The sequence below is a fragment of the Larus michahellis genome, chromosome 4, assembly GCF_964199755.1.
Source record: "Larus michahellis chromosome 4, bLarMic1.1, whole genome shotgun sequence".
Lineage (NCBI taxonomy): Eukaryota > Metazoa > Chordata > Aves > Charadriiformes > Laridae > Larus > Larus michahellis.
The window spans coordinates 74,896,437-74,923,613 of NC_133899.1; the positions used below are offsets into that span (position 1 = coordinate 74,896,437).

Below are 27,177 nucleotides of genomic sequence, written 5' to 3' on the forward strand. Positions count from 1 at the left end.
GAAGTTCTCTTATCTCCTGCCATCCCTCTCCTTCTCCCTCAGAAGGTACATCCTCTGAGGCACCTGCAAAGACCGATGTTTCACCTTCAAAAATCATAAGATTTCTCGATCATTAGGGGCACGGGTGAGAAAGGGATTAGGCTGCTCCTGAGCAGGGAGCTTGCAGTGGATTCAACCGCGGATCCATGGGCTAAAGCTGCTCTGCTGACCCCTCACGGGGAAGGGCCGCCTGCCTGCCACCCCTCACGTCGGCCTAGGCCTGATGGCGGTGACTGGTGATGGCGTCCCCCGATCTCTGCGGCCCAGCGTCTAAGCAGCCACCCCTCCTGGGCCGCAGGACCGAGCGCCCGGACTCCTACGAGGGATGCTGGGGGCGACGCCGGCGGCCCTGCCCGCCGCGGCGGCGTGGAGGCCCAGCGCCGCCCGCAGCACCCCCGCCTCCGCGCGGCAGGTGGCGCCAGAGCCTCGCGCGCCCGCCGCCCGCGGGGGCGCGAGAGCCGTACCGGCGCCTGCGCGCTGCAGAGGCGGCGGCGGCAGCGGCCTGAAGAGCCCCGCGGGGAGAGCGGGCGGCGGCGGTGGTGGTAGTTGCGGCGGTTTGGTGTGTTGCTGGGTGGCCGTGATCGCGCGCCACGATGCCTGCGGTGTCGAAGGGCGATGGCATGCGGGGCCTGGCGGTCTTCATCTCCGATATCCGGAACTGTGAGTGGCGGCTGGGGCGCGGTGGGGCCTGGGCCGGGCCGGGCTGGGCTGGCCGTTGCCATGGGCCGTTGCCTTGTGGGGCCGGGGGCTTCTTTCCTTCAGTCCCGTCCCCGATGCTCTCCTCTTCCCCCTAACCCCCGCAGCGAGCTGGTCGGAGCGCTACTGCCTCACGAAATGGCGACGCGCTCCGGGGGGCGGCGGGGGAGGCGGTGCGGGGAGTTGGGGGGGGAGGCGGCGGCCTAAGGCTTTCGGCTGTAGCTTGGGGTTGGTTTGTGCTTTTTGGGTGGGTTGGTTGAGGTATTTCCTTACTCACCCCCACCCCAGCTGTTGCGGAGGAGCGCTGGGTGTCGTAGTCGCTGGCCCGGTGGAAGGCGGTGCCGAGGCGTCGGTGCCCGCTGTTGTCCTTGTTTATAAGGCGCTGGAGCGGAGCCGGCGTGTTTTCGGGGTGTGGGTGGGTTTGTGGCAGTGCAGAGAGAGGCATCTCTGGTCTCCTTCCCAATCCGTGAACGGCTTTCAATTCAAAACGTCACGGATGGAAAGCAGGCCTCTGTAAGGCCGCCTGCAAGCAGGGCCTTCTGTGGATATGCCTAGGCTGGGTTACAATTGGCTTTAAAATTATTTTTTGACAGAAATTAGCTCTTAGGATCTGTGTAATTAAAATTGGGACGTAGAGGGATGCTAGTAAGTGTCCCCCTGAGAAAAGAGGGGGGAGAATGGCAGTGGGCGTGCAGGGCAGAAAGGAGGAGTACAGATCTGCTGCTCCTTGGTGTGTGTGTGGGAAAGGTGTATGTCTGGGGGCACACCTCAGTGCTCAGCTTTACTTTTTGACTGAGAATTGCATGTGATAGTAGTTTAATATTAATCTGAGTCAAAGATCTGAGTGTATGATGTGGCAGGAATTGCCTGGGGAAGGGCTAAGGTCACTGTGGTTGCTGTGATGAAACAGCTCTATTTTGTCCACCTGCGTGTCTCTAGATTACTTGAGGCTACCTTAAAGGTAGTGGTGGTAAGGTTTCCTCTAACAGATGAAAGTTGATTTGGAGAGTTTTTTAATGCAAATTATGATGATGTAACTAAGCTTGTATTGGGATAACCACACTGGCTTGGAAAATGTTTCATATTGATGACTTCTAATACAAAAGGCCGGGGAGAAAACTATACCAATAAAATGAGACTATTTAAATGCAGATTTTTGTTAAACTAAATTCAGGTGATTTGGACTTCTAGCCATGTAAACAGAGGCCTTGTATGTAAAATTCAAGGTTGTTAATCTTTGTTACAGCAAAAGCTGTCTCAGATATTTTTTTTCAGAACAGAGTTGCAGGCCCTTAGGTTTCTTCAGACTTCAGTCTCGTATGTGCAGAAGGCGGCTTATAAAATGTGTTGTGTATCAGTTCAAGGTTATGTGAATCCTCGTGTGCTTTGTCTGGTTGTCCTAACTGTTTACTGAGAGTTTTCCAGTGCCCTGGTATTCTATGCAAGCTGCATGTGTACCATAGTTTCAGCTGGTGTTGTAACATTTAAGACTTGCTGTTGTGACTATCCGCTCCTTTTTAATTATTGTTTTCATTCATTTAACTAGAGGTAGCATTATTTTATTTTTCAGTGTTTCTTATGTCTGGAATTTGGTTAATATGTTTGTCCGCTCTTGTTTTCAGTGGAATTCAGTAGAAGGGAATACAAGAGAAACATTCAAGCTTTTAGGTTCCTAACCGATGTTTAGACATGTGGAATAACAATATTTAAGGCAGTAGGATAGAAGAAATTAACTACTGATTTTCCCACAAGCTTGCCAGCGCACAGGTAGTGTGGGAACTCTGGTGGAACAACCACCCCTCTGTCCAGATTGGACAACAAACCTCTCATGGTCTCAGTGTCTGCAAAAGTGACAAAGACGTAACTCACTTGTGACACAAGTAAAATGTTAACACTTTCACTGTTTAAATAAATACCAATATTTCTCAAATGTTTTGTCCTGTCCAGACAGCTATTTGGGAGCTGTAAGTATTTTTGTATCTTTTTCATCTTCATAATGAAGAAAGTAACTGTATCTTACAGTTAGCTTTGAAAGAGCTGATAGTTCCCACTATTAGGTGATCTATGCAGTTTCCAAATAGCTGTCAAATGGCATTTGAATCTGTTTTCCTTTAAGGGAACTCCGAGTGTTGCCAGCTAACCATGAGCTGGTGTACGCTGACTTAAGATTCCCAAAAGTATTTGAGAGCACTCTCTAGACACTTGGTGCTTTGCAGGCATAGGTTGTGGCTTAAGTTCCATCTTTCCCCCTTCAGAGCAGGGAGCCAGGTATTTGTCAAGAACAAAGCAAAACAGCTGTTTAGGTGAACAGAATCTTTTGACATGTAAATCTAAGAAAAGTTCCTGTTCTGAGATGGGAGGAAGGCTAGACACCAAGTGCAGCTCTTAACCTCTGTTTGTAGCCTTAAAGTTGGACTACATATGTGACAGTTGCACTGATGTGCAAAATGCCTACTGGCATTCTGAATTTCAGTCTTAATTTTGGCTTTGTTGGACTCATCTCTCTGTAATACTACCATAAGGGCCTGATGCGTTTAGGTTGCCTGCAGGCATTCCAGATTATGGGTAGTGTTGAAACATGGTGGGTGTTTTTTCTGAAAGATTTTTTGCAGATACCAGATCTGCATTATAAATGTTGCTGAAAAATGAAAATGCAGTGGTTGTGTGCTAACTGTGCTTAATGTGGATGCATGTGATTTCAATATGTGATTCAAGGTGATGAAATAACCTAAACTAACCTAAAACCTAAATTTAGCCTGTTTGCCTTTGGAAGTGCTTAATCTTCTTACATCGAGTCTTATTTCTTGGGCATTTGTACTTATCTGCCGCACTAAATAATGCATCATCCTCTTACAAATTTATTGTATTACTGGTTTGTGAGTGATGCCTGTCTTTCCTGTTTGGTTTTACCAGTCTGCTACGGACTTCAAGAAAGTCTTATTTGATAGCAATTTTCAGAGCTTACAACTGCAGTGGGTTGGAGGTGAACAGACAGCTGATGCTGTCAGTCTGTCTTTAGTAGTTAAAAGGTTATTTGTCACTTCTGTGTTGGTTAGGCATATTTTTGGCACTTGCGTTATCTATTAAACTTCTTCATCTGTGGGTTAAATGCTTCTATGCCACATATGACTTTAAATATAAGAATTACTTTCTACATGACCTCTATACATGACCAGCTACTTTCTACATTACCTCTTAAGCCAGGTAATAGACAGCCCTACCAAAGAGGATGTAATACTAGAACTGTTGCTTGCCAATGCAAGTGAGGTAATTGGTGACATCAAGACTGGAGTCAGCCTGGGCTGCAGTGATCATGCACTGATGGAGTTTGCGGTCCTGAGGAATATGGGTGAGGCAAAGAGTAAAGTCAGGAACATAAATTTTAGGAAAGCAAAATTCTAGCTGTCCAAGAAGTTAGTCAATAGGACCCTTGGGAAACTGCCCTCAGGGGCAAGGGAGCAAAACAGAGCTGGCAGATCTTTAAAGGTGCTTTCCATAAAGCACAAGAGCTCTCCATCCCCAGGAGTAAGAAATCAGGAAATGAAGGCAGGAGACCAACATGGGTGAGTCAAGACCTGCTGGTCAAGCTAAAGGACAATGAGGAAATGCGCAGGCAGTTGGGGTAGGGACAGTTATCCCGGGAAGAGTGTAGGGACACTGCCCGGCTGTGTAGGGATGGGGTCAGGGAGGCCAAGTCACAGCTGGAGCTGAACTTGGCAGGGGACTCAGACTAATAAGAGGGACTTCTACAGGGATGTCAGCCAGAAAAGGAAGGTCAAAGAAAAGCATTAACCCCCCTGATGAGCAAGACTGGCAAGCTGGTAACAACAGATGAGGAGAAGGCTGAGGTAGTCAACAACTTTTTTGCCTCTGACTTCACTTGCAACCTCTCTCCTCGCATCTCTCAAGTGGATGGATTGGAAGGCAGGGACTGGGTGAGCAAAGTCCCTCCAACTGTAAGAGAAGGTCAGGTTTGTGACCGCCTGAGGAACCTGAACATACAGAAGTCTATGGGACCTGACGAGGTGCATCCCAGAGTCCTGAGGGAATTGACTGATGTAGTTGCCAAGCCACTCTCCGTGATATTTGAAAAGTCATGTCAGTCCTGTGAAGTGCCTGGAGATTGGGAAATGGGAAACATTGTACCCATTTTTTTTTTTTTTTTAAAAAGGGTAGAAAGGAGGACTGTGGGAACTACTGACCTGTCAGCCTCACTTCTGTGCCTGGGAAGACCATGGGATGCATCCTCCTAGAAGCTATGCTAAGGCATGTGGAGGACAGGGGGGTAATCAAGACAGCCAGTGTTGTTTTACCAAGGGCACGTCCTGTTTGACCAACACAGTAGCTTTCTGTGATGAAGTGACTACATCAGTGACAAGGGAAGAGCTACAGATGTTATCTATCTGGACTTCTGTAAGGCGTTTGACATAGTCCCCCACAACATCCTTCTCTGTAAATTGGAGAGGGATGGATTTGATGGACAGACTATTTGGTTGATGATGGTCTCATCCAGAGAGTCAACAGCTCAATGTCCAGATGGAGATTGGTGGCAAGTGGTGTGCCTCAGGGGTCTGTATTGGGACCAGTACTGTTCAGTATCTTCATCAGTGGCAATAGAGAGTGGGATCCAGTGCACCCTCAGCAAGCTTGCAGAGGACACTAAGCTGAGTGGTGCAGTGGACACGCCTGAGGGACGGGATGCCGTCCAGAGGGACCAGGACAAGCTCAAGAAGTGGGCCTATGTGAACCTCATGAGGTTGAACAAGGTCAAATGCAAGGTCCTGCACCTGGGTTGGTGCAATCCCCGGTATCAATACAGGCTGGGGGAAATGTTCTATATTCATATAAATATCAAGTAAATTTTCAAAATCCAATAGTATAAGAAAATTAATTATCCTGCAGTCCCTGATAGCTCTCAAAATTTTTTGTTTCAGGGCAGCTTTTTGTTGTAGGCTCTGTGTTTTGCATACAGAGGTTCTAGTGTAGACATCTGAGAAAAACAGTTAAGAAAATAACACTTTCAGATGCCTAACAACTTGCCAGTAGATGTATGGGCTTTTTTAGATACTTGCTCAGTTGTCTTGTTTTATAATACATAGGAAATAGTACAGCAAATAGCTTTTTAGCTTATCTTTCATAGACACCAGAGAAGAGAAAAGAAAACTGAAGATTGAAAGCTAACTGAAGTACTTGGTTAAGATAGGCCTGTTAATTAGCACTTAGTTAATGTGGCCCACTGAGAAAACGGCAAGGTGTGGCTATACTGTAAAATAGATTGCAGTGGTAGTAGAGCTGGAAAGCTCTGAATCCTGTGGTTTGGTAAAGTGCCATCCAGGCTTAGGAGTTCAGGGCAGGAAGAGTCCTTGTCCTTGCTTGGATGAAGTGCCTCGTGAACTAAAACCTGACAAGATCTGCATGTGTTATAAGCATATGGACTCCTGCAAGAAATACTTCAGTAATATGTTAAATCTTTTTTTGTGTGCTTGTACTGCAGAGCTGCTGAAGCGATTTGGCTTATGCAGGATGGTGCTTTATAAATTCTCCAGCTGTCTTAGCTGATGGATACATCATCAGGAGTCTGTTTTCATTTTTTTGAGAATAACTTTATGCTTGTCTGGTGAAGAAGTACTTCAAGTCATTTGTCACCCAAGCTGTTCTGTTGCAGCAACAGTACTATCTGCTGTACACCCTGAAAGCTAGGAAAGCTTCCTTTTCTGCTTTCTTTTGGAGGTTGTAGTGTAGAAGTAGTTTGTATTACAATTATTAAGTGTACTACTGGTAACCTTCTCTTCCACTGTAAAATCAGGAAGTCATCTACTCTTGGGTTGATGAAATGGGTCTGCACAGAGGCAAAGCTGCTTTTGCTGCAGGCTTGGAGGACAAGACAGTTCTTAATTTCCCTCACTGCTTTAGATAACTGTATTACCTTTTCAGCGTCACCTTAAAAGTTGGGCAGAAGAAGGAAGGATTCCTTTAGTTTGTTCTCCAAATGTTTCTGTATATGTTCTGTTCTAAGATACCATTCTGTTCTCCTTGGTCTATATTTTTTCCTTAAATAAAACCCAACAGATACATTAAACAAAGGTCTGTCTCTTCTCATAGAACTTAATGTATTAATTCTTCTTTGTACTGGATAGGGAGAGTGTTCAGCCTCTCGAAATCTGACTTCAGTAGCTTTGCTTCACTGAATTGGGACTGGTGCATTAGGTTACGGATAAGCAAGTGGGGATTAAAAAAGGCTGGTTCATGAAATTCATCGTATGGTGATCACCCTTTTGACTGGATGGTAGATAATGGAGTGCGTTACCTGTGTATATAGGAGGGCCATGCAAGTAAATTAAATGACCATGTGCATGTATGTAGAGTTATTTATTCTCAGTGAGAGCAGCCACACAGTGAAACAAACCACGTAGGGTGAGTTGGGCACATAGAGCATTTCTTTAGTGGTGCGTGTCAGTAATACGACTTTCAATGTGTAGGCTAAAGCTATTGCATTGTTCCTCTGAGTAGTAGGTTCGTATTTGCATTGGGTATAGTTTTAAAGAAGGACTCTAGTTGCTTCTGTAGACAGTCATTGACTTTTCTTTATTTGTATTCTTAGATTACATACCTCTTTGAAAAAATTTGAAGGCAAGGCGTCTGGATTTGCTCTACTATTTCTCTTGCAAGGCTGTCGCCACTCATCTAACATGGACAGTTTCTGGCCTGAAAAACCCCTAAGAAGAGCGTGCTGCTTAGAGCTATAATAAGCACTAAGTCCTGCATCGCTTGCTACTATTTGCAGGAGAGTGATTTAAGGAAAACACAATTAGTATGAGATTAATCTGGGGAACATGTGTTCTGCCCATGGCTTCTCTGTCTTAGCTTTTTTCCTGGTCATTTCATGGAACTCTGAGGGGCTGGGGGGAATTGAGTTTTTTTGGGGTTGGGTGTTTTGGTGTTTTACAGTTCTTGAATTTGTGCATGTTTGGCTGAGGAGAGGGGAGAATAGGGGATAATAATCAATAGATGAGATGCGTAGTGAAGAGCTAGACTCTTTCGTGTGATATCCAACCTCTCCATTAGAGACATCGGAAAATATAACATCTGCTGAATTTGAAATCCTTTGGATAGAGGCTGCCCATCAGGACTGGTAAGAGGAAGTTAAGGACTATTGCAGATAGTATTACATGTGTGCATCAATTAATGAGCTCACATAGGATGTGGTTTTCTTAAGGCCTCTGAAATCGTAGTTTAGAGTGGTAGCTAAACTAGGAGACTGTGGATAAGCCTAAAACCGTTGTTCTATTATTTGAACGTGAACTAAGGTAGAAAGGAGTCCACAGTGACTTGTACTAAACAGTGCAAATACTGCCTTACCCTGTTGAAGGGAGTGTAACTGTACAGTGTGAAAAAACTGTTCAAGGAAATGACTGCTTAAATGCTGCTCAGTCAAGGAACGAGGAAGAGCTGCTTTATGTAGTAGCCTAACCTAGCACTTCTGGTTTTGCATATCTTCAGAGCTTATAGCTTCTCTTTTGATTGGAGTCAGTGTCGTTTTGTCAACTAACGGACAAAATAGATGTTCTGTTTGTCATAAAGTCACTTGGATATGAGCTTCTAGTAAGCTTTCAGTTTATTTGGGGAAAAATCTCGTCTTAAGCTAGAACCTATTACCTGGTTACTCCTCAAACTCTTTCACAGTTTGAGCTGTAGTGTTTGTCATAACTTGCGGTGCCTAATTAGAAAAAACATCCATGGTGGGCACCTAAAATTGTTAAACCTGTATTAAATTGCTGCAATTGGAGTATCTGAATTGTCATAGGGTTTGGAAGTCGCTGTGTACTCTTTTGCGTTTATTTCCCTTCCCTTACGAGGACAAGGAGTTAATGGATTACCAGATTACAGTAAAGCCTGTGACTCCGTGCTGTTTCATGAGAAGTGTTGTTACAGGGGCAAATCTCTAGCAGCAAACTGGAGGAAGAAGTCAGTCCTGTGGATAGTAGCTCACTTAACTGAGCAAAATATTAGAAAATGTATGCTACAGAGTTTTTAAATGTGATCAGTAGGTCACTGATCTCTTTTTCTGTAGTAATGGATATCTAATCACAACAGGATGTTCCAAGGCACAACAACCTTCAACTGTCTTCATGCCATTCATGATCTTCAACATGACAGCCAGGCACTTTTTTCCTCTGATCAAACATATCTTGTGAAAGGACAGCAAGTGCTCATGTTCTCATTCATAACAGGATGTTAATACATTAAGCAAAAAGCATCTTGTTTTGCAGCCTTGAACTGGTCAATTTCAACAAAACTGAAGGCATACTAACATCTTGTGAAGGTACAGAGTTTTATAGTAGGCTCTCTGGATTAGTTGCATGGTGAGTTTATAAACAATAGCACCAGCATCCTCCTTCAGGCGTTCTCAGGTGGACCTGAAACTCGCACCCTTGTTGTAGTACTCCAGATATTTTTGCTAAATGAAGGAATTTACGCAGACAAACTCATGTAATGTGAGGGCAGGCATACGGAAAACAGACCACTCTAATGTATTGCTATGTAACCTGCCTCCCTTTTGGCCCTCTTCCCTGCTGTGCTAAATAACGAGCTGTCTGAGAGATTAGGGAGAGATGGAGGATGGATTTGGTGTTTTACTTCGTGAAGCTAATGATCTGCATAGCAAATGCCTAATCTATACTCTAGGGTTGTAACGTGAGTATCTGTTCTGCTGACAGGTTAAAGTAGTGGTTTAATTTACTGATATGAGATATAAGTACTATAAAAGCTGTTTCACAAAAGCAAGAATGGATGCACTGATTACTTTTATATTAATATTTTCTACAAGTATTTGCACCACTTTTACTGTAGAGATGCTAATGTTTGTTTTGATTTGGGCCCTCTCTTTCAACCAGCTGCTTCTTCTGTCCCCTGGCAGGAGGGTTTAAGAATTCAGTGTAGTCTTAGCATCATGCTTGTAAGCTGTTTTAGCAATGGGAAAGGCAAGTGGGTAATTTGATTGCTTTATGCCAACTAAAGTGTGTTTGGATGGTGAATCTGGTGAACTTGTTCCCTATCTGGTCATATATTCTGCTGGCGTTATCACTTGTAGTAAAGCTGATATAAGTTACCCTTTGTATATTAAATAAACCAATTTTGCTTTCGGCTCTTTGGCTCCCTAACTCACTGTAGCAGTACAGGGTAGGAGCAGGAATGTGTATGCCAGGAGGAGGGCAGTGCTAAGGAACGGTTTGTAGTTGTTGTCTTCTAAGAAGTATAGCCTTGAATCAAACTGATTATGAAACTATATCAACATGTTTTGCTGAAGGGAAGCTAGTAGCAGTTTTGCTGTGGTGTCTCTCCCACCTAACTTGCTAATCAGCTTAGATGCTCCTAATGAGGAGGCTGATGGATACATAACAAAACAGAAAAATTCTTATGTTTGGAAAACAGTGGCTCACAGCTCTCAAGGTAAATGTGTAACAATATCTTTAAAGCTGAGACTTTATCTTTTGTGTAAGAACTGTGTTCTTCCCAAGTAATGTTCCTAGCCACTGTGGAGTTCAGAGGAGAAGCTGCTGTTCTTAGCCTTGGCAGTATTTGTATTTCTGCTCTTCTAAACAGAAAACTAGAGCTGTCCTGTCTTCAAGGCCTGTTTGATAATTGAATGTGAACAGAGGCATGTTCTGTTAGACAAATGGTATGGCCACAAATAGTAACTGACACTACTACTTGCCTTTAAGAAGCATGAGAGAATACTGACAAGCTGCTTCTTATGCTAATGGAGCCTCCTACTCTACATGCTTTATAGTTCTTCATCCTAATGGCACATCCATAACTATAGGATTGTCAGATGGCCACAGAGCAAGTAAGGCTAAGAGGTGACGTGATGTAACTGTTGACCTGTGCATAAATTCAAAATAAATGAATTGTTGGGTGGGCTCAATTACATTGGCTGCTGGCTATAAGCACATTGGAGCCAGATGAGTATTGGGAACATCTCAAGTTTTGTGGAGCAATTTTTTTTTGCTTTACATGATGTCAGTATACCTGTCTCTGAAGAACTTGCCTGCAGAAATCTACTCTGCTCTGTATTTGCCTAGAGATCTGTATAGAGCAAGTGCTTCTTTGTTCCTTTGGGAAACAAATATGTAGACTTGGACAGAGGCATACTGGACTCCAAATGGTTTGTATGAAAGCTAAGAACTTGTTGCAGTTCTAGTTAATCAGCACAGATGCGCTTTGTGCCTCAGACTTGGCTTAGGCAGTCTCTACAGTTAGTATAGCAACAAGATAATCCTGATGGAGCAGGTCACTGTTCAAGCGAGCCACAAGCAATCCACTAATTCCAACCTTGAAGCACTCATTTAGTCTTGCAACCCTGCAGCCACATTAGTATTAACGTATGTCAAATGAGCAAACTCAAAAAAATCCTTTTCCTGTAACTTGTTTTCTCGTTCTTCTGTAGGTTGCAATGGAAAACTCCAAACTGAGATACGAAGGTGTTATTCTTGCAGTACTGAAGGTCTGGCTGTAGCCTGGATTACTGCATTTAAGAATAGTAATTGGCTTTCTGAAGAGCTGGATGACTTTTGATGTTCACTAGTCTATCTTTGTTAAACAAGATGGTAATTAAAGATAATAGTGCACTGCAGACTAAATTTACCTTGCCTAATGAAGGCAGTAGTGTGAAACCTGTCAAACTGCCAAATATGACGTAATCTCAGAGGATGTTGTGACTAGATATGTTTGCTCAGGTGGCCTGAACTGTTGTGGAACGTAATCTTATTGTGCTCTGGCTTAAATGCTGTCCTACCCATCAGTTTGTATACATGGCATGACCTTTATTGAGCCTCTCCCAAGTTGAATAGCTTGGATACAGCACGTTTTGTTGGAATACAGCTTGGATAATTTCTTGAAACTGGGAGCTGTGTAACAGCTTGAAAGTGAAGCAGAGCTATTGCCTTTGCAAGCTTTGAAATGTAAGCCTCTAGTTCTGCATCACAGCACTCCTTCAAGTGTCATCAGTAGTGGTCTTGTCTTCCTTTTCAACCATCCTTAAAGCTACTTATGTGTTTCTAGTGATGGTGAAAATCAAATATATTTGTAGAAATTCTTCAGTGAGTGTTACCATGGCTGAGTACCGTGATGAAAACTGTTCAGTTAATTCAGTTAACCAAACACATTTTAACAGCCTCTGCTACTCCCCTCACCTCAACCCCACCTAGTTGGGACAGAAGATCTAGCTAAAAATTAGTCCTTGTTTTTTTTGATACTTTTATTTTCTCTTTTTCCCTATCCATGGAACAAACTGAAGCTACCTGCCACTGCAAGATTTTGCTTTGCTTTGTCATCCTCTAATGTAAACAATAAATTAAGTTTGAATAAGGTTACCATGTGATATTGCTGCTGGAATTTAGGAAAATTTGTTTTTAGATACTTCAGCTTGGTTGTAACTCATGAGTTATGCTAAGCATTGTTATGTGACTATCCTCAGTGACATTTCACTAACTAGTGCTGCTCTCTAAAACTGCTATAGGCACATGTAGACTATGATCAATAATGAGGAGACAACGTAGGACTTAATTATTTAACTTGATTTCCAATGTATGGAGTTAAACTTTTGTCACCAGCTAGTTGCTATGCTATTTATGTTTGGTCAAGGTCTAGAGGAGATTATGTACTGCATTCAAAATAGAACGGTCTGAAGAAATTATTCAAAACAGGCTTTTGTTCATATGCTATGCAAGTTTTTAACTTTGAGAGAATAAACCTTCAGATGTGAATTTGATGTTTAATATGACTGTTCCTGTCAACTCACTGCTACAGCTGTGTGTGCAGGGGGTGGGATATGATTTTTGTGTTGCTGAGGTTGCAGTCCATTTCTACCAAAGGTGCTGACTTTACAAATTCCTGAAGTATTTTAGTCAGACTTCCCTTAATGCTCTGTTGCTTGCTTAGGACACAAAGAATCCAGTTTCTGGAAGTAACTGATAATCTGCGAGCATAACGAGTAGATAATGCCACTTGAAGGGTTTGCCGAGGGGTTTTGGTGATTTTTTTGTATTTTTTTTTAAAGTAAAATCATGGCCTTGAATTCATCTTGGGCTAAGAAAAACTGGCTGAGACATACTTATACTTGTTCCCCCTTCCTCCTCCATTTTTAACATCAGTGATTATTGCCATGCTTGTTGAGGTTGGTGGAAACAATTGCTAATAATGCAAAGCAATTGCTATGTGCTTTCCTTAGAAACAGAACCTAAAGATATAGAGCAAGGACCTAGCTTTCAAACCTAGGTAACTAAATATCCTATTCAGGTTAGCAATACCCCAGACTGAGGTTAATGTTCTCTGCCCCATTAATCTAAATAAAGTACAAAATCTCCAGATTCAATGGTAATATTTTAATGAGGTGTGCTCTTCACTTGGTAAAAGGGAAAAGAAATTAATAATTATAGAAATAAAAATTTTCAACTGGAGCAGATGAACTGCTGAAAATAAGGGAAGCATTTTCAAGTGCTAATGTGATAGCTTAGCAATATTGTAGTGTTGTTTATTTAAAGAAACTTGCACCCTTTTGGCATATGTTATTGTTGCCATCTGTTCATAGAGCATGGACGCAGGAGCAAAAGACTTCAGTCTAGTAGTGAATTCCTAATGCTGGAAAGTGTCTTAGACATGAACGCTTGAGTATCTCTCCCGCGTGCACAGGACAAATAATCTAATCCACTTAAGACAAATCTAAAATCTGTAGTAGAAGACACTTCAAGCATTAGATTGTACAGTGAATAGTGTAAATGCTTTAAAACCAGCTTACTTTAGGTTGTCAAGTTAAATTACAAGAAAGCTCATAATGTGTTGTGTGAAATCTACAGGCAGTTGGGGTAGGGACAGTTATCCCGGGAAGAGTGTAGGGACACTGCCCGGCTGTGTAGGGATGGGGTCAGGGAGGCCAAGTCACAGCTGGAGCTGAACTTGGCAGGGGACTCAGACTAATAAGAGGGACTTCTACAGGGATGTCAGCCAGAAAAGGAAGGTCAAAGAAAAGCATTAACCCCCCTGATGAGCAAGACTGGCAAGCTGGTAACAACAGATGAGGAGAAGGCTGAGGTAGTCAACAACTTTTTTGCCTCTGACTTCACTTGCAACCTCTCTCCTCGCATCTCTCAAGTGGATGGATTGGAAGGCAGGGACTGGGTGAGCAAAGTCCCTCCAACTGTAAGAGAAGGTCAGGTTTGTGACCGCCTGAGGAACCTGAACATACAGAAGTCTATGGGACCTGACGAGGTGCATCCCAGAGTCCTGAGGGAATTGACTGATGTAGTTGCCAAGCCACTCTCCGTGATATTTGAAAAGTCGTGTCAGTCCTGTGAAGTGCCTGGAGATTGGGAAATGGGAAACATTGTACCCATTTTTTTTTTTTTTTTTTTAAAAAGGGTAGAAAGGAGGACTGTGGGAACTACTGACCTGTCAGCCTCACTTCTGTGCCTGTGAAGACCATGGGATGCATCCTCCTAGAAGCTATGCTAAGGCATGTGGAGGACAGGGGGGTAATCAAGACAGCCAGTGTTGTTTTACCAAGGGCACGTCCTGTTTGACCAACACAGTAGCTTTCTGTGATGAAGTGACTACATCAGTGACAAGGGAAGAGCTACAGATGTTATCTATCTGGACTTCTGTAAGGCGTTTGACATAGTCCCCCACAACATCCTTCTCTGTAAATTGGAGAGGGATGGATTTGATGGACAGACTATTTGGTTGATGATGGTCTCATCCAGAGAGTCAACAGCTCAATGTCCAGATGGAGATTGGTGGCAAGTGGTGTGCCTCAGGGGTCTGTATTGGGACCAGTACTGTTCAGTATCTTCATCAGTGGCAATAGAGAGTGGGATCCAGTGCACCCTCAGCAAGCTTGCAGAGGACACTAAGCTGAGTGGTGCAGTGGACACGCCTGAGGGACGGGATGCCGTCCAGAGGGACCAGGACAAGCTCAAGAAGTGGGCCTATGTGAACCTCATGAGGTTGAACAAGGTCAAATGCAAGGTCCTGCACCTGGGTTGGTGCAATCCCCAGTATCAATATAGGCTGGGAGGTGAGGGGTTTGAGAGCAGCTCTAATGAGAAGGACTCGGGGGGACTGGTGGATGAAAAGCTGGACATGAGCTGACAATGTGTGCTTGCAGCTCACAAAGCCAACTGTATGCTGGGCTGTGTCAAAAGAAGCGTGGCCAGCAGGTGGAGGGAGGTGATTCTACCCCTCTACTCTGCTTTGGTGAGACCCCACCTGGAGTACTGTGTCAGCTCTGGAGCCGTCAGTACAGGAACGACATGGATGTGTTGGAGGGGGTTCAGAGGAGGCCCACGAAGATGATTAGAGGGATGGAACACCTCTCCTCTGAGGACAGAGTTGAGAGAGTTGGTGCTGTTCAGCCTGGAGAAGAGAAGGTTCTGGGGAGACTTTATTGCAGCTTTTCAGTACTTGAAGGGGGTCTTATAAGAAAGATGGGGACAAATTTTTTAGCAAGGCCTGTAGTGATAGGACAAGGGGTAATGGTTTGAAACTAAAAGAAGGCAGATTTGGACTAGATATAAGGAAAACACTTTTTACGCTGAGGTTGGTGAAGCACTGGAAGAAGTTGCCCAGAGAGGTGGTAGATGCGCCATCCCTGGAAGCATTCAAGCTCAGGTGAGATGGGGCTCTGAGCAACCTGTTCTCATTGAAGATGTCCCTGCTTCTTGCAGGGGGGTTGGAGTAGATGACCTTTCAAGGTCTCAAAGCAACCCGAACTGTTCTATGGCTATATATTAGTGAAAACTGGTTAAACTTTGTGGTCCCGACAAATACATCTTATAACTGAGGGAAGAATATTGTGATTTCTAGCCTTGTCATTCTAGAAGTTAGTTGGGGTTTCTAGGTCAAATTGAAACTGTGCGCATATCTCCTGCTTTATCTGAAAACCAAGATGCATACAGGTAGCAACCTGTTTCAGCACAGGTACCATGGATTCTTGATCTCTGAAAACGTCTATCTTTGTAAAAGCCGTAAATGGATGAGTAGGTACAAGTAAGTAGTTTTTCGGGGTTGGATATTGGGGAAGTTGTTGGTTTTGGTTGCTTTTGTTTTCTTTTTTCCCAGATGAAGTGTCTGCCAAGGCACGCTGCACTTCAGTATTTTGAGCAGTGCCCCTCATAAAACAGTGTTGTAGAATAGAAAAATTCCATTTTAAGCAAATCAGTAGCTATTTTGTTAAGATGACAAGGCAAACTGAAATAGTTGCTTCTATTTTGGTCTAACTTGTTTCCATTTGTTTAGTGTGTTAGTCTTGCTGCATCTGTGCTCTTGTGGCCATTAATATAGACATATTAATATAAACCAGTTTTCTGCATCTTATGTAAGAGTTGGCTTTGTAAGTGCATAAATTCATTTACAACTTTTGAGTCTAAATCAAGAAATGACAGTCTGGATTAATCTGTATTTGTCATGGAATTCCCTTATGCTTTAAATACTTTGCTATTAACCTGTTTTAGGGCACTTGTTTCTTTGAATTACTTAATCACGTTTCACCTGGCGTGCTGTCAGATTATCTTTGGAATGGTAAAAGGGTGTTTAACAGTTATTGTATGACACAGGCGGTTTGGACATGCAAATGTAGTAGGATGCTTAAATGCTGTGAGTTGTTGAGTTCCTTTTGTGGAAGAAAAAGGTGAGATTGGAGTTGCTTTGGAATGCTGGTCCTCATCTGCTCTTCAAGCCTTGCACTGCATTGGCTGTAGTCAGAATGGTGTGAAAGCAGGGCATCTGATCCCTACTACTCATAAGGCTGGAAAATTTTCAAACAGGGCCAGGAAACTTTTATTCATAACTTGTGGCCAAATACATGTGGTGAAGAGTAAAGGAAGCTATCTTCTGCTGCTGCTAGTTGATGTTTCGGAAACTGCTTGAAAGTTTGAGTAGGTACAGGTCTGAATTTCCAACACAACTAGATAGCCAGTCTGCATTGCTGAAGTGGGTTTTGTTTGCTTCCCTCAAACTTCAAGCAACTGAATTGGATATTTTACCCTACCATGCTCACTCATGTAGGAGATAATTGACCCAGACCTCTATAGAATCTCAATCGCCAAATCCTAAAATGCCAAAGAATAATAAGCTGCTTTGTTTTGGACAATGCAAGTATTACTTGAATAAGCTTGAATTATCAGAGCTTAAACTGCACCTTATTTCTCTGAATATCTAACTTGAATGGGCACTAGATATCCTGATGCCTATTCTTGGAATGAAAATTGATATGAAATATGCACTGTGCTGAGAAGCCTAAGGTGCTAAAGTCACCAAATAAAAATGTGCATTTTAAATATTTCTGGTTTTTTTTAAGTTACTTTCTTGGGGCATGTTAAAAGTCTGAACTTACGCATGCATCCTGTCTGTTTGAGGTCTTTGGGCTACTTGTAAGTTTACTGCTTTTCCTTTTCAGTGTTGGTTAAGAATGTTTTTAAAGCTGTTGAACTGAATGACCATTCAATAGAGAAACAATAAATTGGCTTGGGGGAATAACACAAGCTGTTTGGTATAAGATTGTGCTTAGGAGCCTCTTCTCTTCAGAGAATTGTCAACCTAGTAATCAATTGGAAGTAAAATTCAGCTTTCCCTTGGCAGTTTAAGGAATAGAAAAACTGAAGCATTTGTGAAAGTAATAAAGGCATCTCAGATTAATTGTATGCAACTGATACTGTCTAAAGTCTGCAGGCCTTCTTGAACAGGGAGGTCCTTTTAGCTTCTCAAATTCCCTTATAAAGCAATGCTCGAGTTACCTCTGTGATGTTTGCCTTCGTTAGTCCTAATACTGGAAAGGCAGAGTAATAATTCCTCCTGATATTTGTATGTTCACACAGCATGGTTTGTGGAAGCCAGCTTAGGGTGTTGGAGGGCTGTCTGAAGCATGGTATCCTGATGTCTGTTCTTTTGATTTCAGGCAAAAGTAAAGAAGCGGAGATAAAAAGGATAAATAAAGAACTAGCGAACATTCGTTCAAAATTTAAAGGTAAGTGACTTGATCATATTAAACTATACGTATTTCCTCATATGACATTCTTCTATGGGTTTTTGTTTTGTTTTTACATGTTTAGACATTTTCATCAACTGCTGATGCAAGCAAAATGCTAGAGCAGCAGGCTGTTAGAATAACTATTGAAAATGCACTCTTAACTAAAGATCTTCTTGACAGTCCTATGACTCTTGGCCATAACAGAAGAAAACTCCCTGCTCTATTAAAGAATTGAGCTACCGTTCACAAACTTTTTCTAATATTTTGTGTTCTAACCATGTGACTGCTCAGTCTGTTTTCTTCCAGAAGGCCATGAACTAGTGTGAAGAAACATGTACATACACTACATTATATATGTTACATTACAAATAATTACATAGCGTAATTATTTCAAGTGAAACAACAGAATCTGTTTAAACTTCTCCTCCTTCCCCCACTCTTCCCTGTCTTCCCCCCTCCCCCCCATCCTGTTAAGGGAAGTAATGGGCTAGGCTGTCTTCTAGCAGGATTAAGATAAAAATGTGTTAGTTGATAAAGCTATACACATCTTGACCACTCCCATGAGCAACAGCAATAGAAATTATTCATATGAAGCAAGGGATATCCAGTGACTCATTCCATCCTCGTGAGTTCCCAGACGCAGCAATTCACTTTTAAACAACACATGGTAAAACTCCTGCTGTAACTGTCTTCAAGCTGTGTATGTGGCTTCAAATTTTAACGATTCTGAGGGGTAGTTGAGATGCTTTTGAATGGAGTTCTACCAGTAGTGTCTGTGGCAAACATTCGGTTTAAATAGATAGGCGGCTCTGTGTGTAGCTAGATAAGGTGTTGCATGTGGAAGTCATATGTGGCTTCAGAATTTGCTGTATACCCTCTTACCTTAATGATCTGTGCTGACTTCGACTAATGTGTCTATTTGGAATGCTCAATGCATTAGCAAAGCCTGAAATAGCCTTCCTGAACTTCATAGGGATCTGTTGCTACTCAATTAACTTCTTAAGTGTGCAGAAACTTCTTAAACAGTTTTTAATTAAGTGGTATGTCTCTTAAAGGCATATGAAGACCTGCAAAAACTTGAGTGTTAACAACAGCTTGGAAGGAAAAGTTGACCACAGTGCAAGACACTCAAGAAAAGTTAAGAAATTCTTCTAAATTCGAAGCCATCACATGCCTCTGTGCTAACGTTTTTCCTCTTAGAAATTTCAGCATACTTTGTTCAGTTTGGTAACTTCAGTTGTAGGGTTACTGAGGAAAATTTAATTTATTTTTTTTTCCTAGGGTAAACAGAAAAAGGAACTTTCATTTAGTCACCCACCAATGCTGTCACACTGTTTTTTTTCAATTCCTTTTCATTGCAAAGCTTCCATCTAACACCGACGTTGTTCTGATTTTATTTTTTTTTATTTTTTGCTATAAGTAGCAGGCTTTGCATAGTCTGTTCTCCAGACTATTCTCCGTCTCCAAGTCTAAACGGACACAAGTTTTGGTTACTAGGTTTAGCCAGCAGATATTGCCTCCATGTACTAAGTGTGCATGCACACTGAACAACTAGCACATAGTTCAAGGGTCTACTAGAAGCCTGCATACAAGAGTAACAGCCATTTTTCTAGTTACAGCTGTATGATTAAAGTGGATCATCTTATTGCCTAGTAAATTTCAGCCTAAAATTGTAACTTTTAAATAAAGCAGTTTAATCTCGAAGCAAGATCTATACTAGACAAATTAAGTATATCTTTCAGATAAAGAGACTGAGTTTAATTAAAAACTGTTTAAGAAGTTTCTGCACACTTAGTTGAAGTTTCATGTTACTTTATCTTTCAACTAATTTTACTAAGTTGATTAATCTGGAAGATACAGCCACAAAGACTGTTCGTTTTCTCTTGGTCTGTGTTTGTAAAACTGCTTGCTGTCAGATACCAGCATTGTTGATTATGGCTGATGCTGAAATTGATTTTTAGCACCTAATTTGTTTACTTAATTGTTTAAACAGGACAGGTCTTTCTAGAAAGCAGGATGTCACTTTCTCTGTATATATATTAACAGTTACTCCACTATGCCCTTCTATCATCAAGAACCACCAGAGTTAAAACCTAGCTGGAAACCTTGCTGCAGTCACACTAGCACAGAAATGTAGTTCTTCAGCAAACTAACTTCAGGCTGCACCGCCTTTTTTTTTATTTTGATTTGGTTGATGGGCATGCTGTACGTTGTTTGCAAAACCTAATCAATTTTTCACTAATGAAACCGGAAGCTTTCATCAGGCTAAATCTTCCTTTTGCAGTGAAGGTATGAAAACTTCAAAAGGCATGAAAAAATGAAAGTTATTGAAGCTCCTGTAGAACCTCACAGCCTGCTGTGTGTACCAGTGTGTTTGAAACGTGAAGGAGATTCTGTCAGAACTGCTTACTTCACTGCCAGAGTTAAACGTGCTGTTGTAAAGGAATGCGATAAGGAATTGCAGAAAAGTTCATAATGGTTAAAGCTGTTTAAGTACTGACTTGCAGGTGTATAGTCCAATTCATACTGTTTGTCTGTGGTCAAATACTATTAAGTAATCCTCTTTAGATAGAAGCAGTTAGTATCTCTATAGTCTGTATAAAAGCCACTGTATTACTAACTTTAAGAAAACTTGTCAGTAGTGAAACTCTTAAGTGAACTGAATTCTGTCAGAATAGCATTCTCTGGTTAACTAGGTAGTTTGGTAACTGTGTTGTATCACTGAGTAATCTTAGGTTAAGCAGCTGCTGATGGCACAGTTCATAAAAAAATCTGTTCCTCAGTTTTGCAAGGTATTTTGTGACTTAAGTACAAAAATGGCTAAAAATGCATGCACAGTTAATTCTTTTCTGATTGATTGTGATGCAGGGAGAAATTATCATAGGAACCTTTGTGTAGAACCATGTATTGGGCAATGATCAGAGAGTAGAGGTGCTTTCAGCAAAGTCGTGCAGTAACTTTAGCCTGCATACCTTGTGTAGCATCCTTTAAGCACAGTTTAAATAGTTTTGAATAAATATCTGTGTACGGTCATTCGGTAGCTTAAGTGAAAGATGACTAAACCTTCCTATAACCTTCATTATGGCTACTTTATTATGCAATCTGTATAGATTTTAAGTGAAAAATCTTACTTAACTGAAGACAGCCTGATATAGCCTGAATGGAAACTAGACATAAATGTCACAATTTGGAAGAGGCTGAGTTTGGACAAGTTGTTGTGTAACTGCTTGAGGTCTTGAGAGTGTGATGAGATAGCTGTGTATCTTTCTGCTGCAGAAGTTCTATGTGGCCCTTGCAGAAGGGCTCTATAAAAGGAAACAGACCTTCATAATGCATTTTATGCTTGGTTTAAGTGGAGATCATTCAATTTAACCCAGTTTCTTTTTATGTGCCTCTGGCTTCTAAAAAAGTCTTTAAATACTTTGGATTAAGACAAATGTATGACTGTGAATTTAAGATGGAGTCCCTTGCTAAAGAATTATGGGGAATACTGGAGCCCTGGGTTAATTACCTGTCCGAAGATGCAGTTGTTGGACTGGCTGCATTGCTATAACCAGGGAAAGGTCTGACTATATATAAGAAGCAGGGCTGGCAGTAGTGCCTCTTGATACAGATACGTTCTTGCTTGAGACTAGCATAAGAGATTGGTATACCATAAGTATCCTGTCCTTCGTCTGGACTGTCATACTCTTCTGCATACTCTATTGCATACACTGTATCTAGATCCCTGCCCTGTGTAACTGGCAAGATACGTTCTTAAACTGTAAGAGAGGCTAAGTATTTCTACTTCTGTTCCATCATGCAGGTAGCTGGCAAGCCTTTTACCTGCTTTATGTTGGGTAACCTACTATTTTGTATTTAAGTATGCTAGTACTTAGCAGACTGGGATGAGGCTGCACATCTCTGGAAAAGCCATACTTTCCTTGCACTGATGGAACATGTGCCACTGGCATTGGATTCTGATCTGTCTTCTGTGCTCTGAGCTCAGAAGGAATCTACTATCTCTGTACTTAAGGTGACTTTGTCTCTTGTCTCAGCATGAGGAAGCTCCATAGCCGAGGTCAATGTGTCCTTGACGGTTGCTTTAAATGCTTCTGCATTAACTGAGATAAGATGCATTGTAGTAGAGAGAAACTACAGTAGTGTAATAAAGCAGAAGTTGTAGGAGTTAAGTGTGGAGAAATACTGTTCGTTTTGTTTTACATGTTTAGACTGTAAGCTGATTCTGCTCTCATGCTTGAGACAAACTAGAAGCCTGGCTGTCAGAGTAGTAATTGCTTTGTAAATGAGTGAAAAAAATACCTAGTTTGTTTATTTGTTGTGTCATTTTGATCTCTCAGATCAGAATTTGTGTACTAATGAAACTGCCCACAAATCTATAAGCTGTTTCTGCAGTCAAAGGAACTTTGTTCTCTGCTTGGTTTGGGCTTGTTCTTTTTTTCCAGATCTGGCAGTAGATTCTAGTTTTGTTCTGACTGCTTTTTTCTTTATCTTAGTTTTGTCTTGTGCAGAAGTGCCCCAATGTCAGTTGGTAGTCTCTGCTTTTTTTTTCTTTTTTTTTTTTTCACTTCATCTCACTTGTTTTCACAAATGCAAGCAAGTCTTCTCCATTGTCCCAAACTACACAGTAACCCTTTGCAGGAAGTTCAGGATAAGCCTCTAAATACATGTTTTAAACAGAAGCTGTACAACAGTAAATTGTTTTCCTGGCAGGCTGTGGAAGTGTAGTCTTTATATGTAAAATGGTTTTGATTGGTTACACTGTCTTCTGATCATCTAAGAGATGTATGAATGCAATCAGACAGTAAAATAATAAAGTGTCTTCACTGACAAAGTAAACTGTTGGAAGTAAAACCAGGCTTCAAGTATCACCTGAGTTGTTGGGCTGCTCTAGTGATACTCTAGTCTGGTAGTGGTAGTATGGTAACTAAATACCATCTTATGGATTTGTAGCAGTTGTCTGCCACAAATATTCATCCTTTCCTATAGAGGGCTTGGACTGTCACTCCTGTGGAAAGACAAATCTTGTCTCAAAGTGTAGGTACATTCATAAAAAGCAACTTCATTTTTTCTAAGCCTTTAAGCTAGTAGTAGGCCTTCTGATACAGTATATCACTGGATTGCTGTCAAGTGCGAGAACATAGGTCAGTGTCAATCTAGAAAGGAAGCGCACTGAACACAAAGAAACACTTAAGTGTGTTAGCCATTCTGTTTTTGCATAAGCCATTACTGCAGTTTTAAAAGCTGATTGTCTTGTCTTTGAGAGAGCAATCAACCATCTGGATGCTAGTGAGATTAGACTTGTCAGGCTTCCTTTCCCTCTACCCCCCCAGTGAATATCGCACAGGAGTAAACTGCTTTCTTGCCGTCTCTGGCTGGTAGCAAGCCCTGTAACAGTGCAGCAGGCTTGTTTTTTTAAGTATGCTATATTAGAATCAAAAGCAGCTGCTGTTTTGTTTTTTTTTAAGTCGTGGTCCAAATTAGAGACAGGAGGTGCTGCCTGGGAACCAAAGGGTCTCATAGTGCATTTGTGCCTTACGTCTTCCTTTTTGGAAGACTGCATGAAAGAGATTTATGAGCAATGAAAACCAAACTTTCCCTGTTGAAGTGGTAGAGAGGCGATGCATAGAAATGTGAAAGTAATAATTATTTCTTGATAATAGTACTATTTGCTGATCAGCTGTTAATAACTTCTTTCTTAGAAAAATGACTAATAAATTTTCAAGGGAAAGCAAGTAGCCCTTGAAAATGCCCACTGTGCTCAAAACCTGCTGACGTGTGTTCTGAATACTTCCTGTTTCTGCTGACTTGATTTGCAGTACTTGCAAATATTCCTGAAAGCATTTAAAAATTAGCTGAGTTAAAAGAAATGATTGTGTATTGCAATAAAGATAACAGAATGAGTGAGATTTCCTTCTGCTCTTGTTTGGATGTTTGCTTGAGGCTGAGGGAAGCTGTACGTTTTAACATGTACTTAAGCAATGAGGCTTGCTAGTAATGTTTAAAATAGAACCTTTATAAATTTTGTAAATGCTGCATGGGAGGGAGAGGAACTGAAGAGTTAAACTTGAAATTTCAGTAAGAATCTGATTCAAAGACCTCTTCAAAACATGGACTTAGACAACTGCCGTGAGACCTTTGACTACAATTTTTAAAAAGGCAATGATGTTCTATTATTGCTGGGAACTAATAAGCCTTTAAAGAAGAGTTCTAGTTGCCTGTTACTTGGCTTAGTTTATAAACTTACCTGTTACTGAGGCCCTTCAGATTACCTTCAGTTCTGCATGCAAGGGAGAGAAGCTTTTGAAAGCAGTCAGTGAACTATTTTTTCTGTCTTAACTGAAATGCTTTTTCCTATTGATTTTACAATATTGTTTTTGGTCGCACAGGATGAAGGAAGCTGCTTTATTTGTGTTAGTAGGATGGTGATGTGTTTTGGGTTTGATTGCATGGCATAGTTTCCATCAGAAGTGCTTCAAATACCCCAAGATCCAAGGACCTTGCTAATCTCAGCTCTTAAAATACTGGCATCTTGGAAGGATGTAATGCTTTAAATAGCCAGGTCTTAAACCTAAAAAAAGGGATTGCCAAACCATGATGGATACTTTGTTTTGAAAGTCAATGTGGTTCAGTGTATACATACTTCCATCTGTTTGTGTTCTTCACTAAGCAATTGTGTTACTGTATTCTGTACTCCCTCTTCCTTTCTGATCTCACGAAGTCAACACCAGAATCATTTGAGAAGATGAGAGAATAAAGTTTATACTTGTGACTTCTGTGTGTTGCTGATGGATTGTACACTAACAGGCAGCTGCAGTTCAAAATCTTGGACTCCTTGGAACTCTAGTCTTGGAGACTGGTTGGTTTTGTTTTTTTTTTTTTTTTTCACTTACAGTAAAGTTTGTGTGAAGCTACTTTCCGATGCCTTTTGGTGTATCTGTATCTCTGAGAGAAGCAACTAATGATATTAATGCTATTAAATAGCATAGCAATTCCTCAATTATGTGGATCTTGGACACTAGAGGAACACTGATTAAAATGGATTGAGCTGGTTTAGTGTCCCCTTCTGTGAATCATAGTAGTATCTGGTAGTGGTATCCAGCATCACCTGTTCCTTTAATCAGTTACCTGGAAACAGCTGGCTTGTCATGAGTTGGCATGTTCTTATTGCTAAGTAATATAAAGATCCCCTGGTTTATTCTCTGATTATTTGTTTTCCTTCCAGATCTCTTGCAGAAGACCAATTGAAAAACAAATCCTAAGAGCTTGTAAAAACTTTCCTTAAGCAGCTGAAAAATGTTTAAAAACTAAAGCTGTCACTCTCTCTTCCTATATTTTTTTTCTTGCCTCTCCTAAGGAAGAGGGCAAGTATCTTTGATCTGCGTCTCCCCACCATGATGGGATGGGAGGAAGCTTCTGCTCGAGTACCACTTTATTGGGAAAAATAGTTTAACAGGAGATATTTATTTCCCCTGTTATAAATACAGAACACTTTATTCCTTTGCTGCTGAAGCCATTGTTTGAAGGCCACAGCAGATAGCCAGGAGTGGCTGAGTTTCTCCTTTCCCCACTGGCCATATCGCTTTCAAATAAGGGTTGGGGGGAACAACGAAACCACCTTCTACATCCCCACCTCCCCCCACCCCTTCTGCACCTTCAATCTGGATGTTTTGCTCTGATACTTCTAATGTTAGTTCAGATGTCCAGTAATGTAAACTGGCTTGGATTCGTTTGCTGACTCAGCAGGAGAATAGCCTTATGGCAGCAAACTAAATGTAACTTGAAAACATGTCTTTGGGCAGCTTTCTGCAGAGCTGGCTGTTGCCAGAGGATCCTGACAGCATCCAGTATAGCAGGATTTCACTGTTATGACTATCTTCAGTAACACTGCCTCGTGTATCTAAGTAAAATGTGACATGTATTCGTTTCTGTGGTACAGACCTGAAGGCAACTTTTTTGTGCAGCATAAAAATAGCTTTAAGGAAAAGCTTTTTCTTGGCAACTGATATGCTGTCTGTGCCAGTTGAAGAATAAATTAAATACAATAAAAATCAACGGGTGTCTAAAGATTCAGATTTGAAGGGTATCGCTCGCTGTCTGTATTAAAATGGCAGTTGTGTGCTTAAATTTGCTTTCTCAGTTGAAATAAAACAAAAAAAGAAGTTTCTAGAGTCAAAATGGAAATCAACCCTCCAAAACATGTAGTTGCAGCCTGTAGACATCACCTCTTATCATTGTCTGCTTCAGTGTGCCAGTATGCTTTGTCTCAATTCACTAACATTACGTAGCTTCACACATTGATGGTAGCGCTCATTCCTTCACAAACTGTAAATTTGGTTTACAGTGGTAAGGTTTCTGTTGTTTTTATACAGTCAGTGAATTTAGTGTAAAATCTATGGGAGCTGTAGATGCATGTGGCATGGGAAATCTAACTCAATTCTGCACCAGTGGATGAGAAGGAAGGAGGGGAAACTTCTCTAACATTAAGATTCTTTATTATATATTTTTATATATTTATTACACAAATCTGAAGCTAAAAAAAAATGCCGCTTGGAGCTTTTCTGGTAAGGGCAATGAGTTAGGAATATCTTATTTAAGCTTTACTTTATGCTGTGCTATCCTGGCTGAACTTGCCCATCACTAAGGAGTGCACACTGATCTGACAGACTAGTTATTCTGGGTGCAGAACGCAGAGGCTAAGGAGGTTATATAGCCTTTTAGGCAGCAGCATCTATCAAAATTTTGCTACTCTGACTGAACAGCATTTGGATTTGCTTGATTTAGTGCATACTCCTTTCTCTCCTGATTTAGGGGGGAGGGCTAGGGAGAGAATGTTTTGTAAAAAGTGTGTGCTCATATGTAGCCCTTTTCTTCAGGAAAATAAGTGGTCTGCCTGATGAGCTGTAAGCTGCTGTACTGTTCCATGTAGCTTTTACAAGCTTCTAAAATACAGGAATACTGCAATGTAAGGCCAAACCTATTTATGATGTATTTTTCTTCTAAAACTGAAACACTTGTGAATACTTTCATTTTACAAACGGTTTAAAGCTTTCATGGTAATCTAATTTCATGTGTGTTTTCAAGGCTTTGGGATATATCTCTATCATTCCATTTGTCTAAAAAGACTTCCTGTTTTTATTTTGTTGCTAGTGAGTTCTCTACTCTGAACTCAACTCAACAGAACTAGAGTTCTCTAGTGTGTTGAGACCTTTTACTGTGATAAAGGTTTGATAATTGATTTAACAAGAGAACATGTGTACCGAAGACACATAGCTGCTCTTAACAGAAACAGGAAAAATCAAAATTGAGTAAACACGTATGTACTGCCTCTTAGCAAGAAAATACTTTAAGGACATAGCAGGATAATTTGGGAATTAGATGACAACATTATTTCATGACTGTCTTTTAGGATAGATAATGGT

General features: G+C 41.3%; 1 protein-coding gene across 4 annotated transcripts in view; it reads left to right on the plus strand.

Annotated features, from left to right (window-relative positions):
- Positions 1-484: 484 nt before the first annotated feature.
- The window catches only part of AP2A2 (adaptor related protein complex 2 subunit alpha 2), a 51,016-nt gene continuing 24,323 nt past the window's right edge, over positions 485-27,177 (plus strand). For 2 of the 4 annotated variants that reach the window (XM_074585647.1, XM_074585649.1), the window contains exons 1-2: positions 485-699; positions 17,684-17,752. In XM_074585647.1, the coding sequence (XP_074441748.1) occupies positions 633-699; positions 17,684-17,752 (136 nt within the window). In that variant the 5' untranslated portion in view covers positions 485-632. The remainder of the gene's footprint in view (positions 700-17,683; positions 17,753-27,177) is intronic. The other 2 variants (XM_074585648.1, XM_074585650.1) reach the window with 1 other exon arrangement.